The 15,225-nt window shown below is 36.1% G+C and overlaps 1 protein-coding gene across 5 annotated transcripts in view; it reads right to left on the reverse strand.

The window, feature by feature from the left end:
• The window catches only part of PTPRZ1 (protein tyrosine phosphatase receptor type Z1), a 176,652-nt gene that overhangs the window by 26,096 nt on the left and 135,331 nt on the right, over positions 1 to 15,225 (reverse strand). For all 5 annotated transcript variants that reach the window (XM_082692236.1, XM_082692237.1, XM_082692234.1 and 2 more), the window contains 3 exons: positions 12,238 to 12,382; positions 5,058 to 5,149; positions 2,298 to 2,383 (listed from right to left, as the gene is read on the reverse strand). In XM_082692236.1, coding sequence (XP_082548362.1) covers positions 2,298 to 2,383; positions 5,058 to 5,149; positions 12,238 to 12,382 — 323 coding nt within the window. The remainder of the gene's footprint in view (positions 1 to 2,297; positions 2,384 to 5,057; positions 5,150 to 12,237; positions 12,383 to 15,225) is intronic.

Genomic DNA, 15,225 nt, shown 5'->3' on the forward strand with positions numbered 1-15,225 from the left:
AACTTTGAGGGGTTCAGAAAAATTATTTCTGCCAATTATCTTTTTTAAATGAATAAAAATCCTTTTCAGAGATGTTTTCTATCTAAATACATTATGTAGGAACTTAGAATTATTTAGTATTAAGATAATAACATGAAAGCTTTATAATTTCTGAGAAAGCATATAACCCAAACGTGAATCTGACTCATCGGCAAATGGCCCAGACCTCCTATAGATAAGCTTTTCAGGCCTTTTTTGCAGTTAGCCATTCTGACTCTAGATTTAAATACAACTTAATATTATGAACCACTTAAAAGGCATAGCTTTATTAGTTATTAAGCTAATTATTAAGTTAATGAAATGTTTTCTTGAATTAGACTGTGAGTTAAAAGCAATGGAATTAAGAATAACTTTTGAGTAAAAATGTGGTTATTTTATTAATTTAATTATTGTGAACTGATAAATAATATTGAAAACGATTTTATAGTCATTAAAACTCTGAATTTGCCTTTGTGCATGTGCTATCAGCAACTTTTATTATAAATTGTCTATTTCTCCTTGTGGTTTTTAACATCTGGAAAATGAAACCCCTCCTTGACACATTCTCCCTCTTTCAATTACGATTTGTTTGATGCGAGTCTAACAGTTTTTGTAAGTTAACACGGCATCACCTACCCTCTGGTCTCTATTATGGTAAGAAAAAATAATTTGATGTTTTAAATATGTAATTCTTTATATTATTCCACTTTACTTAGTCATTACCTCATACTGCTTTCTATTTCAATGACTGAGATTTCTTTTAAGATTTAATGAATTGGCTTGGGACGCCTGGGTGGCTCAGTTGTTTAAGCATCTGCCTTCAGCTTAGGTCATGATCCCGTGGTCCTGGGATCGAGTCCTGATCCCTGCTCAGCAGAGCCTGCTGCTCTCCCTGCTTGTGCTCACTTTCTCAGTCTCTCTCTCTGACAAATAAATAAATCAAATCTCTAAAAAAAAAATTATGAATTGGCTTCTATTATTATTAATTTAGTGAAAATGTATCACATTTCACTTCTATTTCTTTTGATTTCTTAAAGTTTTCTAATTTATGGCATTTTCCTTCCCTAAACATATCTTGGCTGTTGTGACTCCTGGGAGGCAGTTGCTGGGTGCAAGGGAGAGAGTGGGACACCCCCTGATCAGGATCAGAGCTCCAAGTGCTTCGAAGAGGGAAGTCCGTAGAACACTTCTAGGTTGTGGGGGTGGTGTGGACAGAAAAGCAATGTGATGTTTCCTAGAGGGGAGGGGCTGGAGGGGAGGCTCAGGATCCCTTGTTTGGTGGAATGGAAAGTATTATGTTTGAAAATCACAGACCCAGGTCTGAATCCCAAGCCCTGCTATTTTTTAAAATTAATTAGTTTTTCATTTAAATTGAAGTAGAGTTAACATGCAGGGTTATATTAGTTTCGGGTGTACAGTATAATGATTCATTGATTCTAGACATCGCTCAAGGCTCATCATGATAAGGGTCCCAGCTCTGTCATTTTGGAGTTGTCAACTGACTTCTATGGAAGCGGATTTTTATCATTAATATGAACAGAAATAAAAATCAACTTCCAGAGCTGGGTGAAGATTGAATATAGAAGCAGTTTAGTGTGGGGACCGGCATATTAGGGAGGGCTCAAAAATGGTAACTTTTTATGTTTGTGCGGTTGTCATTGTTAACTCTGGGTTTATGATTCCTCATTTTGAAATTAACTGATAGTTTAGTGGGCCATGATAAATTTGCAGCAAATTTCTCTGCCTCTTCTAATGAAAAGCATTTTATGGAATATTACTAGAAACATTTTTACTGATTGTGCAGTTCAAATGTGTTTTAGAAATGCATATTTTCTTGAGGATAAGATGGGACTTTACCTTGAATAATATTTATTAGACCTTGCATAATAAATGCTTCTGCATTTATACTGATGTAATATTTACAACTAAGAGTTTAAATGTACTTTGGTTGAAAATCATGAAATTTAGTAGTTTAGTATAATTTATATAGTTTAAAAATTAAAAGGAGTCAGTGTTACTAATTCAGGTTAAAAGAGGAATAGTGGAATTCTGTACTTTATGGGAGGAAATTAGCAATAACAATAACTTGGCTTTTAAAATGGAAAACCAGTTTTCTAAATTATACGGTAACCATAACACATCTAAACACATAAGTGATTACAGAACTAATATTCTTCCTAGAAGTGAAAATAGTCTTTAAGTCAAGAAATAGCCTACTGTTTAATCTTTTAAATTTGCTATTTTCCATATTATTTAAAATAGGCATATTAAAATCATACCTCAAATTCTTCAGTAAACCCACTACTTGCATGTAAGTCTGCAACATGCTTTGGAAAGTGCTTTATTGGAATTGCTCCAACATCATCTAAGTAAATTAAAAAAAAAATTAGTTTGGAAAGGATAATTCAACAGAAAGGAATATGCCCCTCATTTATACAATTTATAAAGTGCCTTCTTCTCAAACAGCTTCAAAGTTCAATTATTCCTACAATCCCAAGGTAATTATAGCTTTCAATGAAACATTAAGCGACAATGATCAATTTTCCTCCAAATTTATTATCCATCATAACTTGCATTTTATAATTCTGATTTGATCTTGAATCTCTTTTCCGTTCACACTCTGAAGAAACAAGAATTAGTTTTTAACGTTAAATAATGAATACCACCAAAGTGTCACATCTTATCAAGGGAGTGCATCTTTTTTTGGGTAACTTTCTTTAACATGAGTAGGAGTTGCATTTTTGTTAACACATTTAACATGAATATGATTTCTGGGTAAAAAAAAATGTAGAAATATTTTCAATTTTACCATGAACTAGACCTAATATATAGTGTAATTTCAGTTTTATAAAATTACATAAGTTAATGTTTTACAGTTAGTCAGATGTTTACATGTGAAAACATTTCTTCCTTCTCTCTATAAATAAAACATTGATATGCAGACTATTCATTAAGGATTATGCCAAAAACCTTTGGGACTTTTAATATGTAAGATTTCAAGAACTCTAACTTGAAAATATGCTATGTAAACAAAGTCATTGGATCTGTTAATTAATTGTGAAGGGGCCAAATTATTTTACTGGTTCTGTTTTTTTCTCCTCCCCCCCTCTGGAAAGACTTTCTTAGATTAAACATATTACTGGTTCACAGTATGCAATTTCACAAGTGATTTCTCTGACAAGGAAATATCAAACACATTTCACTAGAAACACTTATTTACATCAACAGATGTTCAGCATCTAGGCCATTTAATATTTTTAAGCTTCAGTTACCAAGAATTTGTTGATTTTTTTAAAAAGTAGGCTCCATCTGTTCTCTCTCTTAGATAAGCGTACCTGAATACTAAAATTGAATTAGCCAGTTAAGCTTGAGAAACACAAGACAAAGGTGTAATTCTGCTTTCACATCTGCCTAAGGATCTTGCCTGGAAGTAGCTTTTATAATTAGACAAGAAAACAGAAATAACTTGTCACATCTAAATCATTAGCTCTTCTCAAAAGGGTCCTTCAATCCCATAGATGTTATCCTGCACCGTGAACCTCTTTTCACAACCAAACAGACTACTTTTTAGTTACAGTCACGTGGTTTGGTCATTTCTTTCACGAACTGGTCTGCAAGTGAGACTAACATAGCTTTTAGTTTCTGATTCTACATGAAAAGGCAGGTCTCTGGGTGACCTGCAGCCCAGGTGACATGAGGAAATGCCCTTGATCCCAACTCTTATGAGAAGCAAGACAGGGGCTTCTCTTGGAGTTCCTGGCCAAGGTCCTGATTTGGGATTATTTATTGATAATAATTACCGATATGGGACTTGGGGTGATAGCATGTTAATTTGCTTACCCATGCTGACGGCGTCTGTAGACGAGGTATGAAGGGGAAGGGAACCAAAATGCAACAGACACCTGAGAGCTGCCCACCTCAGAATTCTGAAGGTGTTAATGAGAAAGTGTGCTGTACTAGAATAACGGTACAGAGTTTTAAAATATTCTAGAAAAACAGAAATAAGTGGTGGCTAGGCTCAGAGTGCATCAAAGAAATAAGCCAAATACTTCTAATTCCTATGCCCCCCTGAAATTACACAGAAAGTGCTTCTCTCTCTCTTTTTTTAAAATGTTTTTTAAATCATAAGATTTCAGAAGATAACATCCTGTGGAACTTGGGCCTCTACCAATAACATATAGAGTCTCAGTCCATTTAAAAAGACTTCCTTCTGTTTTCCCTGGTTCGGTGGTTTTCTGTGTCTTTGTTTTATCCTCTACCCTCCAGAGCTTCTTCCGTGGTTCACATATTTCTAGGCAGTTCCTTTTTTGTTACTACTTTTCATTCTGAAATGTTATAAAATGTTAATCAAATAAGTGTCTGTGATCTTAGCAGGGTGAACTCGAGGGTCAACGGATGTCTTAGTCAAAATGACCCTGGCTAATTCCTCAATATTGTTAACCAGGTAAGTTCTGCTAAAAATAGACAGTCTTCAAACTGTTTGACATTGTGACTTTCAGAATTTCAGGCAATTACACATTCTTTGTGCGCTCGTGTTTTTCTTCTACTCTCACTATTTTATAATTTTTTTCCCCCTACGGTAGTTAAGGAAACTCTTCTCACATAAATTCAGATGATGGGAAAGAAACTGAGCTTTATCCTTATCTTTGTTATTTTGTCCTATGCAGCCTTACTGCATTGGTTTAGTCTGACTGTCATGGTTCCGGTTTCCACTAAAATACTAGAAATGACTGAAGGTCAGCCTTATTCCTAAATAATATTTTATTGCTATGTTTATGGTTAACAGACTATACCTGAATATTGAGTTATTTTGCTATATCATCTATATGGTTAAGAATGTTCAAAATTAATGAGAATAAGATAGAAACCTTAATGCCTGGTACATGGCAGTAATAAATGCTTTGGGCACCTGAAGTATTTACGCATCTCCTTCAGAGCCATTTGCAAAGTATTTCAGTCAGGACAAACCTTCCTGCATTATCCTTTTCACTCAACATCTAGCCGCTACTGCTACTCGTGGTCACACCTGAAGCTATTACCTGAAATTGGAAAGATAGGTGTTGGAGGTGTGGATATTACTCGAGGAGATGTGCTGTCTTCTAAATAAAAGTGTGCAGTCTGGAAGCATTTCCTGGAAAGAAAAAAAGCAATTTATTTACTAGCTGCCATAAGACACCTTCTGAGCTGCTTGAAAATTATGGCAGAAATTGCCAGAATTAAAACATAAATGGAAAGCTATCTCTATTTTACAAAACACGAAGTATTAAAGACTTTTATGATCTCCAAATGGATCTCAATTCTACATGTGTCAGATGCCACCGTGTGAGGAACTATCAGACATGCTGAAAGCAGAGATGGCAATTGAAGTTGTAGTTGGTTGGCACCCAGTGAGATTTTGCCGGGCTAAGGACACTTCAACACCTTGGTTACTCTCCCACCGTTGTGACCTACCAGTGTGTCCCACCACCTTGGACTGGACTGGAGTGGAAAAAAGCCTAAAGCTTTTTTCATTCACTATTTAAGTGACTCTACCTTTTTGAGCATATTCAGCTGCTAGCAAAAGGTAGCTATGACTATGCAGAGATGTAATTCCACAGTGGTAATCTTTTGATGGAAAAGGAAGACAGCTTTGCACTGTGAGTATGGTAATGCAGTAACGACAGAACAAAGTGAGGAAATAATGAGCCTATAACCAAAAAGAGGCGTGATTTTCTTTCCAACAGATGCTAGCCTTGTTGACGAGGGTTTTGAGAATGAATATATTGGGAATCAACGACAACTATGACCTGCAATGTCACCTGAATCTATTTTCATTCAGATAATAAGAGTAACATCTGGTAAGAGCACACCACACACTATTGAGAAGAGCAAAGAACCAACTGCTGCTTTAAACTAATGCAAACCATACTTAATTAAAAAAATTTAGATAATTAGAACTGCTAATGACACTCTTTGATGTGGGTCATTTAATTTATTTGAAATATTATTCACGAGTGGTTAGGCTTAAATAGAAATATCTGTTTGGGTAAAAATGCCAATCTCCTTTTCCATTTAAGATTCAAGCTACAAGATATTTATTCTAATGCGCTTTAACATAACACTTGTTCTTACAGGACACACCTCAATGGTAAAATTCTTTCAGTAATCAGTTCCCTGCATAAAATTCTTCAGTGGCCTCACCAGGGAATTAGAATGATATTTGATTACTTCAGCGAGGGTTATAAGACCCTCCGTGACTTGGTCCCCCACCTACATCGGGGTGTCCTCTCCTAACACCCCCCACTTCTAGGCCCAGGCCCACACTGGTCCTCTGTTTCTCCGTCTAAGAGGACCCATCAGTTCACGTTAGGGCCTTGGCTCTTGACATTCCTTCTGATCACCTGCCTCCTTCCCATCATTTTTGCACTAGCTCAAATGCCACTTCCCGTGACAGTCCTTCCCTGACCATGTTGCTAAAAGTACCAGCTCATGCCTCCATGTCACTATTATCTTCCCTTTTGTCGGCTTTGTGTCACTTATCGCATTCCAAAATTCCCTACTTATATATTTGTCTGACATGGTTTTAGTTGCCCTCATCAGAATGTAAGCCACACGAAGGCAAGGGGCTTTGTCTAAACGCAGTGTTAGTCTTCAGTGCAAAGAGCAGTGGTAGGTGCCCCCCCCATCTGAAAGTGGTTAGGTGCCCCAAAATATTTGCTCAAGGAGTTCACTGCTATAAGTATGAGTAGTAAAAAATTATGTAGTTTATTTGTAACCTTAATATCACAAGCTAAAACAACAACAACAACAACAACAACAACAACCAAAAGCAATGATGTGTGTTGTAAAAACCAGCCCTCTGCTGTGATCATATAAGCCTTTGAAAGAGGATACAGATAATCAAGAGAACATAGAAACGTCTTCAAGAGAGAACAAGTGGTGTAGGGGGAAGATGAATGGACGTGGCATCAAGTGTCAGAGGGACCTGAGCTAGGTCATCCTGGAAAGTGGAAAGAGTACAGCAGACTATGAAGAACGGGATGGGCCACAGGTCTCATGATAAAGGAACTACCCAGCTGGAAGTCCGCGTTTGAGCATAACTGAGACAGACCGGAGCAGAAACTACAGTTTGGGGGGCGGGGGGCGGGGGACTTGGTTTATCTGTGCAACCTCCGAAGTAGCAGGTCCTGCCACACCGATAGGAAAACACTGGGTTTGATACTTCTCTTAAGATCCCAGTTAAATCTCTTTGATTCCTTTACAATGGGGTCACACAAGCTGGTAAACGGGTTTCTGCTTATTTTTCAATGAATCTTAAAGTGGTAAAATGTCTTAAGGGACCGAGTGCAAGATCACAGATCTAAGAATCTCTCTGACATAGGAAGATTATCGCCGGTGACAAGGACCTCGCTCCTGTATGAGTCATCTTTAGCTGCTAGATATTTCTTTTTCAGACTAACTGAAAACTCGTTCTAAGTACCTCTAAGTGGTACCCAGAGAGAAGGCCTTTTTTATTCCACTGTTATGCCTCTTACTTGTTGATATTTTTTTTGGTATCAAGCCAAAAATCTATCTCCTTATTACATTGATATATTGGCTTAAGTTCTGTACTTGACAGATTTTTAGATACTGGCACCCAAGATCTTTCAGTACTTCCATGCTACCTAGCTATGGCCCTCACCTGTCTTAACTTTCTCCTTGAAGTTTACGCTCCAATAATACAAACAAGTTGTAGATCACTGAACATGCCTTGTCCTGTCCTCACTCAGTATGTTATACCCTGCTTTAAACATGGTTCTCCTGACCAAGACGCTTCACTCGTGAATATGCCAGGCAAACACCATCCCCCTGAGATACCAGCTTGGCGGTATCTTCTCTGTGAATAAGCTTTTCATTTCTAAGTAGCCTCCAGCACTCCGGTTTCTCTCTTTTCACTTCACCCAACACAAACCTCCACTGCTTTACAAAGACTGTTTTGAAAAGTATGGTTAATTAATCCAAGGTTGACCTTTGCTTTCTGAATTCTATTCTGAATTCTATTCTATTCTATTCTATTCTATTAATTTAAAAAAATTTAAATTAATTGTTAGTTAGGGTTATTATTTTGCAATATACTTGTTTTGTGCCTGTATACTCATTATGGTTTTTAAAAGATGGGCCCATGTCTTTTGATTCATGAAAATCAAATAGTGTATGCTCCGTTTACAGTACCAAGAGTACAAGGGGTTAAATGTTGAATGATTAGATGGATTTCCAGGAGTAACTAAACCCCATTAGCCATAGGCTATTCAGCTGCATCCTAGACTTCTTGCCTACTTGGGCCTCAAATGGGATAACGTAAAATCTCAAAACATTTGGAAGGGAGCGGTGAAATATATGTATCCAGAGGAAGATGGATGGACGGATGGATGCATAGAGAGAGGATGGGTCAGAGAAAACGGAAAGAAGGCAGCACCTCACAGAACAGAAAAAGGTAAACTAAAACTTACAGGCATTAGGGTTTAATAGATTTAATATTCATTGTGGGACCTGGGTAAATAGCAGCTCTATTCTTTTTTAGTTATATAAGCAAGTATTTGTTGGTCCAGCAACTAAGTGGTCCGTTGGTGTTACTTGTATTAACAAGCCACCAAAGAATGTTATGAAATCATACCAAAAAATCTGTAAGTGGGAAAAGTTAAAATACGTAGCATAAATTCTTGATGAAGGTAAAAATATATTGCTTCCGTGTATTGTATTGTGCAGTTTCACCTAGGAAGGGACTTTCTAATAGAGACAGCATGGTACTGGTAGGCCTCCATTCTGGGTTGGTGGCTCTCCTTAGAGACTCATAAATTCAAATTTAAGATCAAGAGAGAACTCATATTGCTTGTCTTCCCACTTCCCAAAGCCAATTATTGCAACTGTCCACATAAAGTTTTTTTCAATACTGCTTTTCATAGAGTGCTATTTTGTTGATTATACCTTTGGTGTTTTTTAGGTTCCAACTATTTAAAAAGCTCTCAAAAGTTTGTCCTTTGTCTTCTTTAAAAAGAACTTTTTTGACAATATTCCATATTGAAGTCATTTTGCAACTTAGAAACTTAACGATTTGGCTCATGTAAATTCTACCTTAAAACATCTGGAAAATAATTTCAAGGCATATTATTTAATGTATGACAAGATTCAATATCTATAGTCCATCTGTTCTGTATAAGCAGTGAATGTCTTCACGTCTATGTGCTAAGTGTTGATAACTATGTCTCTTGCTAATTATCACTCAGCCATGATGAAAAAAGTGATGACTGTTTTAAACTTGTAGACATAGGTCCTATCAATCAATGTTAATCTGATTATTTGATTTACACCTTTTCATCACAGTAAGTACTTAAAATTAAAAGCTAGAAATGTGTAATTATAATTCCATTTTTTGTATCCTTATACAATTATAACCATATTTATTCTTTATGCTGCGTTCATCACAGAAATCCTAAAGAAGGGCTGACTGCAATCTTAGACACGATCTAATGAACCCTCCCGTGATATGGTAGAGAGAGGAAAACCAGTTCCTAGGTGGCTAAGTGACGTGCCCACGATCATAGAACTAATGCTGGCAGAACTGGGAAAGGGACTCAGATTTTATCACCTCTCGTTCGTTCTCAAAACTTAGGGGGCCAGCTCGAGTTAGGTAAAGAGACAAAAGACCCATTATATCACCTTTTCTAAGAAATTAGGTTAGAAAAACATTTAAATATATCAGCTCGGGAAAGACTCATAAGGACTGTTTACTCCTAGGACTTCTGTTGGTATGCCATTCTGTTTTGTAACTTTTCCACAGGCTGTTCTTTCCACCAAGGTCTAAAGCATTTTCTTACTGGCTAGCGAAAGCATATGGGTCTACACCAGAATTTGAATATCTCACAAAAACCTTGAAGAATGCACTAACATTGTCATTTTGTGTCACCAAGTAATATCCCTGGTGGATTACTGATCTAAAAAGTTACATTTTGAAGTGAGTTAATTTCAAATGAATGTGCCAAGGGCAGTTATGTTAAATTTTAAATAGATAAGTAAACAAGTGACAGGTTTTATCAAACTGTTTGATAGAGAGATATAAAATATACACATGAAATCATCAGAGTGCTCATATTTTAAGCTAATGCACTGAATTCAAGGTACAGAAAGTGTTATTTGCAAGGAAAAGAGAAATATCTTATTGGCGAAAGTCAACTTAATATTTTCAACCAGTAATTTCTATCCTTTTTTTGCACATAACACAGATGAGGTGACCCATTATGAATAAAATATAAAAACCATTACAGATTTTAATTTTCCATGAAATACCAAATCATATTAAGTAAGACACTTTCAAATTTGCAAAAAATAAACTTGAAATACTAAGTAAAAAAGATTAAAATTTTCATTCTAATTATTGCAACATTATAACGGCAAACCATCTGAAATTGTTATTAGAAATTTATTAGAATACCATTTTTAATGAAGCATAATTTGGGGTTTTTTTCCAACTTATTTTTTAAAATTAACTCTAATTCCAATTAACTTCAAAAATTGGTTTGGCAGGGAAAATCATATGAGATAGAAACCAGAAATCTGAACAAACACAAAATCAGTGTTGGTAAAAAGTTTGGCCAACAAACTTAGTGGGGAGTAGGGAGAAAAGCAATATGAATTCTTGTTGAAAAAGCATTTATGGATTGTGTACGGGGTTCATGCTACTCTGCTGAGCACGGAATCTTCCATAAAAAGAGTCACTGGCAATTATAGGAATCAGTGAAGAAACCAGCTTTGTTTGCATCACGTTCTACACAAAACGGACTCCCAACTCATGTATGATAACAAAAGTATGATCTGTTCTCTGTACTCTGCAGTTTACTCTTTTCTGTCAAGGTAGTCAGAGATGAAATACAGCTGGTCATGGAAACATTCTACCTTCGCCAACCAATGTCCAACCACATGCAATGACATGCTCCAGATCTCACTGTCTCAGACACACCCCGCTGCCCCCTGCTTTCCATCCTTCCGGCCTGCGGTGTTTCTGCCCGGAAGGCTGGTCTCCTTTGTCTCCGCTTTCTGAGTCCTACCCAACTGCGGCTGTCTTCTGGGACTATCAAGATCCCTTGTTCTCTGACTACTGTTCCCATTAGCATTTTCATTGATATAGTATGTTATAAATTTTTCATGGAAAATTTTCAATAGCATAAATTTCCCAGCCATAGTGACTCTCATTCACTCACTCATTCATTCATTCATTCATTTTTTATATTTCCCATAGTAGTCAACATTGTACTGCACACATGGGAAATAGTAAACACGGTAAATATTTTTGAATAAACTGAGGGAATCAATTTTAGGATAACACATAAAGAGTGTCTTATGAACTCATAGAAAGATGTTGCAAAGAAAGGAATTAATTATAAAACTTCTGAACAAAATTCTCTTTTAAAACATAGGAAGAAATTACTAAGCTATGATTCCTTATATTGTCATAAAGTTTTTGTTTTCTTAGAGACAGTTATAATAGTTCTACTGACTTTCATTGTTTCCCCAGTAAACTCCCTAATTTGCAGTGTGTTCTGCTTGTTATGGGAAGGGAAGCTTCTGATGGGTGCAATTTTCTTTGTCCTTTAAATGTCTTAATAGGATATCAATGATAGAAAAGCTGTATTTCATCCCCAAGGCAAATTATAATTAATTTTTAAATTCCATGCATCTTAATAGAGCCATCAACTTTATTTTCTCATTATATTCATATTTTAATTACTTGATTTTCACTTTTATGTAATCATAAAATGTTTTTGGTTATCAGTATGAGGTTTGATGTGATAAAATCCTATTATAAATAAACTATGTTTTTACTATATCAAGAATTATGTTTTCTGAAACAGTAACTTTTGAAATTATTAACAGCTGGAGCATTTAGGCTGAGAAGCTTAGATTTACGTTAAACGTCATGATAATGTCTGAATGTTAATGAGATTAATATGAAAGTATGCTGCCAAAATACTGGATTATATAATAACTGAAGCCAGAGTTCCTCCATTTTAACTTTGTTTCACGGAAGTATGAAGAACAGTCAAATCTTTTATGTCTCTGGATTTACAAAATCACCTTATTCATAGTTAAATTAACAGCGCTCTCAAGTAAAATGAATTCTGAATACGCTTTGAAGAACTTTCAGGTAAAAAACAGGCAAAATCTAAGCTTTATGAAACACAGGTCTAGAACAAGCACTCAACTTACCTCCAGTAGATGAGAATACCCACAAGAACCACTAGACAGATAAAAGTCAGGGCTGACACGATCACAAGGGGTATAACTGCCTTCTTCTCGGATTCCAGCCCCTCAGCTAGACCAATACGAGACTCATGGCTACTATTACTGGCCTCTGTAGTCGGAGAAAATTGAGAGAGTTGATATTTAAGCTTAAGAAAAAGTCACAACATTTTTCAACCGAGCAATTGCAACCTTCATTGCTGTTGCTTACCTTGACAATTTCAAAGCTATGACACAAAGCAAGTCTACAATTACAAGCCAGTTTAAGTAAAACAAAGTATAAAAGGAAGTCAGGCTATCAGAGCAGAGACTGGCATCTAGGTATGGGTGCTGTGGCAAGAAATGAGCATAAAACTGCCTTGAAAAGCTTGCTTAAAGGAAAACAGAACTACTAAAATAAGAAGACTGCCCAGTTTTTAAATAAAATGATCAGGAAAAACAATGCTACTTACTGCACCATATATAGTTTTGGTTTTCCAAACTTAATTTTAATGTTTCTACTCCTCCAATTAAATAAGTAGTTCGGAGCAATTAATAATTTATTAATAATTAATGAATAATTTCACAAAGAGGGAATCTTAGGATAACCCTTCTTACATTAGGATAACCATTCAACCCAGAACACTATTAAAAACTATTAAAAACTTAAACGTGGGTTGCTTTTGCAGAGTCACTTTGAATACCCTTCTTATCAACTATTTTTCTCTATCAAAAATAATACTATTGCATGCGAACTGAAGGAATACATAGATGGAAGGAAGAAATTCTTTCCCAATATGCAAGTGTAAATTATGGAAAAGGTTAAATTCTGTCTTTGGGTAATTTTGAAGAGAACAAATGACTGTTTTTGTGACCAGTTGGACGCATTATCATGCATTATCACACGATATCAATGATTTCAAAATCATTGCAATGGGCGCCATTTTTCCAGGTTGCTCAAAAGAGTTTCAGAACTTCAGATTATCTGTGGCTGGTCACAATGCTTCCCTTCTCCTGTGAAGCGTGGGCAGTGGGGAGCCCAGACAACTGGACATCAGAACGGCTCTGCCACAAGATGCTGACACTGCGACAAAGTGCTCTTAGTGTCTGCAGAAAGTCGGGAAGAACTACCTAGTGCCCCCATGGGAGTCTACACTGCTTTCTAGGCTCCTGGCACATGAGGTGCTTTTATACCAAGCTTCTCACTTTAGTGATAGGAGACAAAGGGAATCGGTTTAATTTAAAGATCTAAGGATACATTTGAGAGTAACAAATTCCTCAACACAACTCTGAAGTATATCTATCGGCAGAGAACTTAAGATTTAAAATGGTAGCTTCCTCCTGAAAAATGAAACAGAAAAGGTCAAGAATTTAATCCACTGATACATTTCTTGTGACAAATGACACCCAAATTTCCCTAGACATTTGTTCTCAATGACGGATGCATTTGCTAGAAAACAGTAGAATCCAAAGCTGTGATTAAAAATCATAAAACTGAATAAAAAATGGGAATATTGTAAATCATCTGCTCCCTGAGTTGTAGTTAGTACTCTCGTGAGAGAGACCAGACTTGAGCTTCTATTCTGTCAGTCAGATGCTCTGGTCATTACGCACTGCGATGAGGCTCATCTAGATGCCTAAAAACTCTGATGGTAAAAGCACTGAAAGTTTCTTTATAAAATTTAGGAAAGCATCTTGTTTCAATACATAACTGTCTTCACATTTTTTCTATTAAAATGATTGTTACCTCAATGGAAATTCTGTGGCTAAACAATGAACTAATTCACTTAGTAAAGTCCCGGGCACCTAGAAATTACAAATGGTGGTTAATATCATTATTCTTGAAATGTGGTTCCCAGAATATTGCCATCGGCATCGCCAGGGACTTGTTAGAATATTGCCATCGGCATTGCCAGGGGCCAATTGGGGCCCCATGCCAACCATCACAAAGCTGCTGAACAGAAACTCTGTGGGTCAGACCCAGCAATCTGTGTTTTAACAAGTCTTCCAGGTGATTTTGATCCACATTCATGTTTGAGAACCAATAATGTACATTAATTTACATACAAAGTGAGCTTATATAGTTACGGTGGTCTTCAGTGACCACAAATATTTATAGAAATATGTATATAGGTATATATGTGTATATATATGCATGCATGCATGGAGACACATATACCATTTGTGTATATGTATGCACATACACATATATGAGATAGGTCTGATCATATATGTGACATATATAACACGTAACATATGTAACAAATTACCATATATATCACACACACTATACACATGCACTATATACACACATGCACACAACATAAACTTGCAACAGACTTTACTCGTAAGTTCTCTGGGACATCTGATTTTAAAATAAACCTTTTCACTGAGGAGTTAGAATGATAAACCCATGGTAATTACATATTAGGAAACCTAGGTTTTTTATTCAAGATGAGATACCACATGAAAGTATAGATAATCAGGGGCCCCTGGCTGGCTCAGTCGGTCGAGTATGCAACTCTTGATGTCGGGGTCATGAGTTCAAGCCCCAGGTTGGGTGCAGAGACTACCTTAAAAAAATAAATAAATAAAAAATAAAATATATCTCCCCAAATTAAAAAATATATATTCATAAAAAAGGAAGTACAATCAACTGGTTGCTTTACATACTGTAATGAGGAACAACTAGTTGTACTGATCTTTAGAGTCATTAGCTGAGACTAAAAGACCTATTTCAATATGGTCCAGTAGCTATGTGGATAAGACAAGAATCTAGTGATAGATGATCAGTAAACAAAGTTAAGATTAATTGTTTAAAATACATTTTTAGAATAAAACAGTATAATTTTGGTATGACAAATTAAGCATTATGTATATTTTATTGTCCTCGGTAACGAAAGCAAAGTCTCAAGAGACAGACACCAATAACACATGATTCCAGTCTCAGTTTTGTGTTACCTGCCTACAGGACCT

The sequence above is a fragment of the Mustela nivalis genome (genome assembly GCF_964662115.1).
Source record: "Mustela nivalis genome assembly, chromosome: 12".
NCBI classification, from domain to species: domain Eukaryota; kingdom Metazoa; phylum Chordata; class Mammalia; order Carnivora; family Mustelidae; genus Mustela; species Mustela nivalis.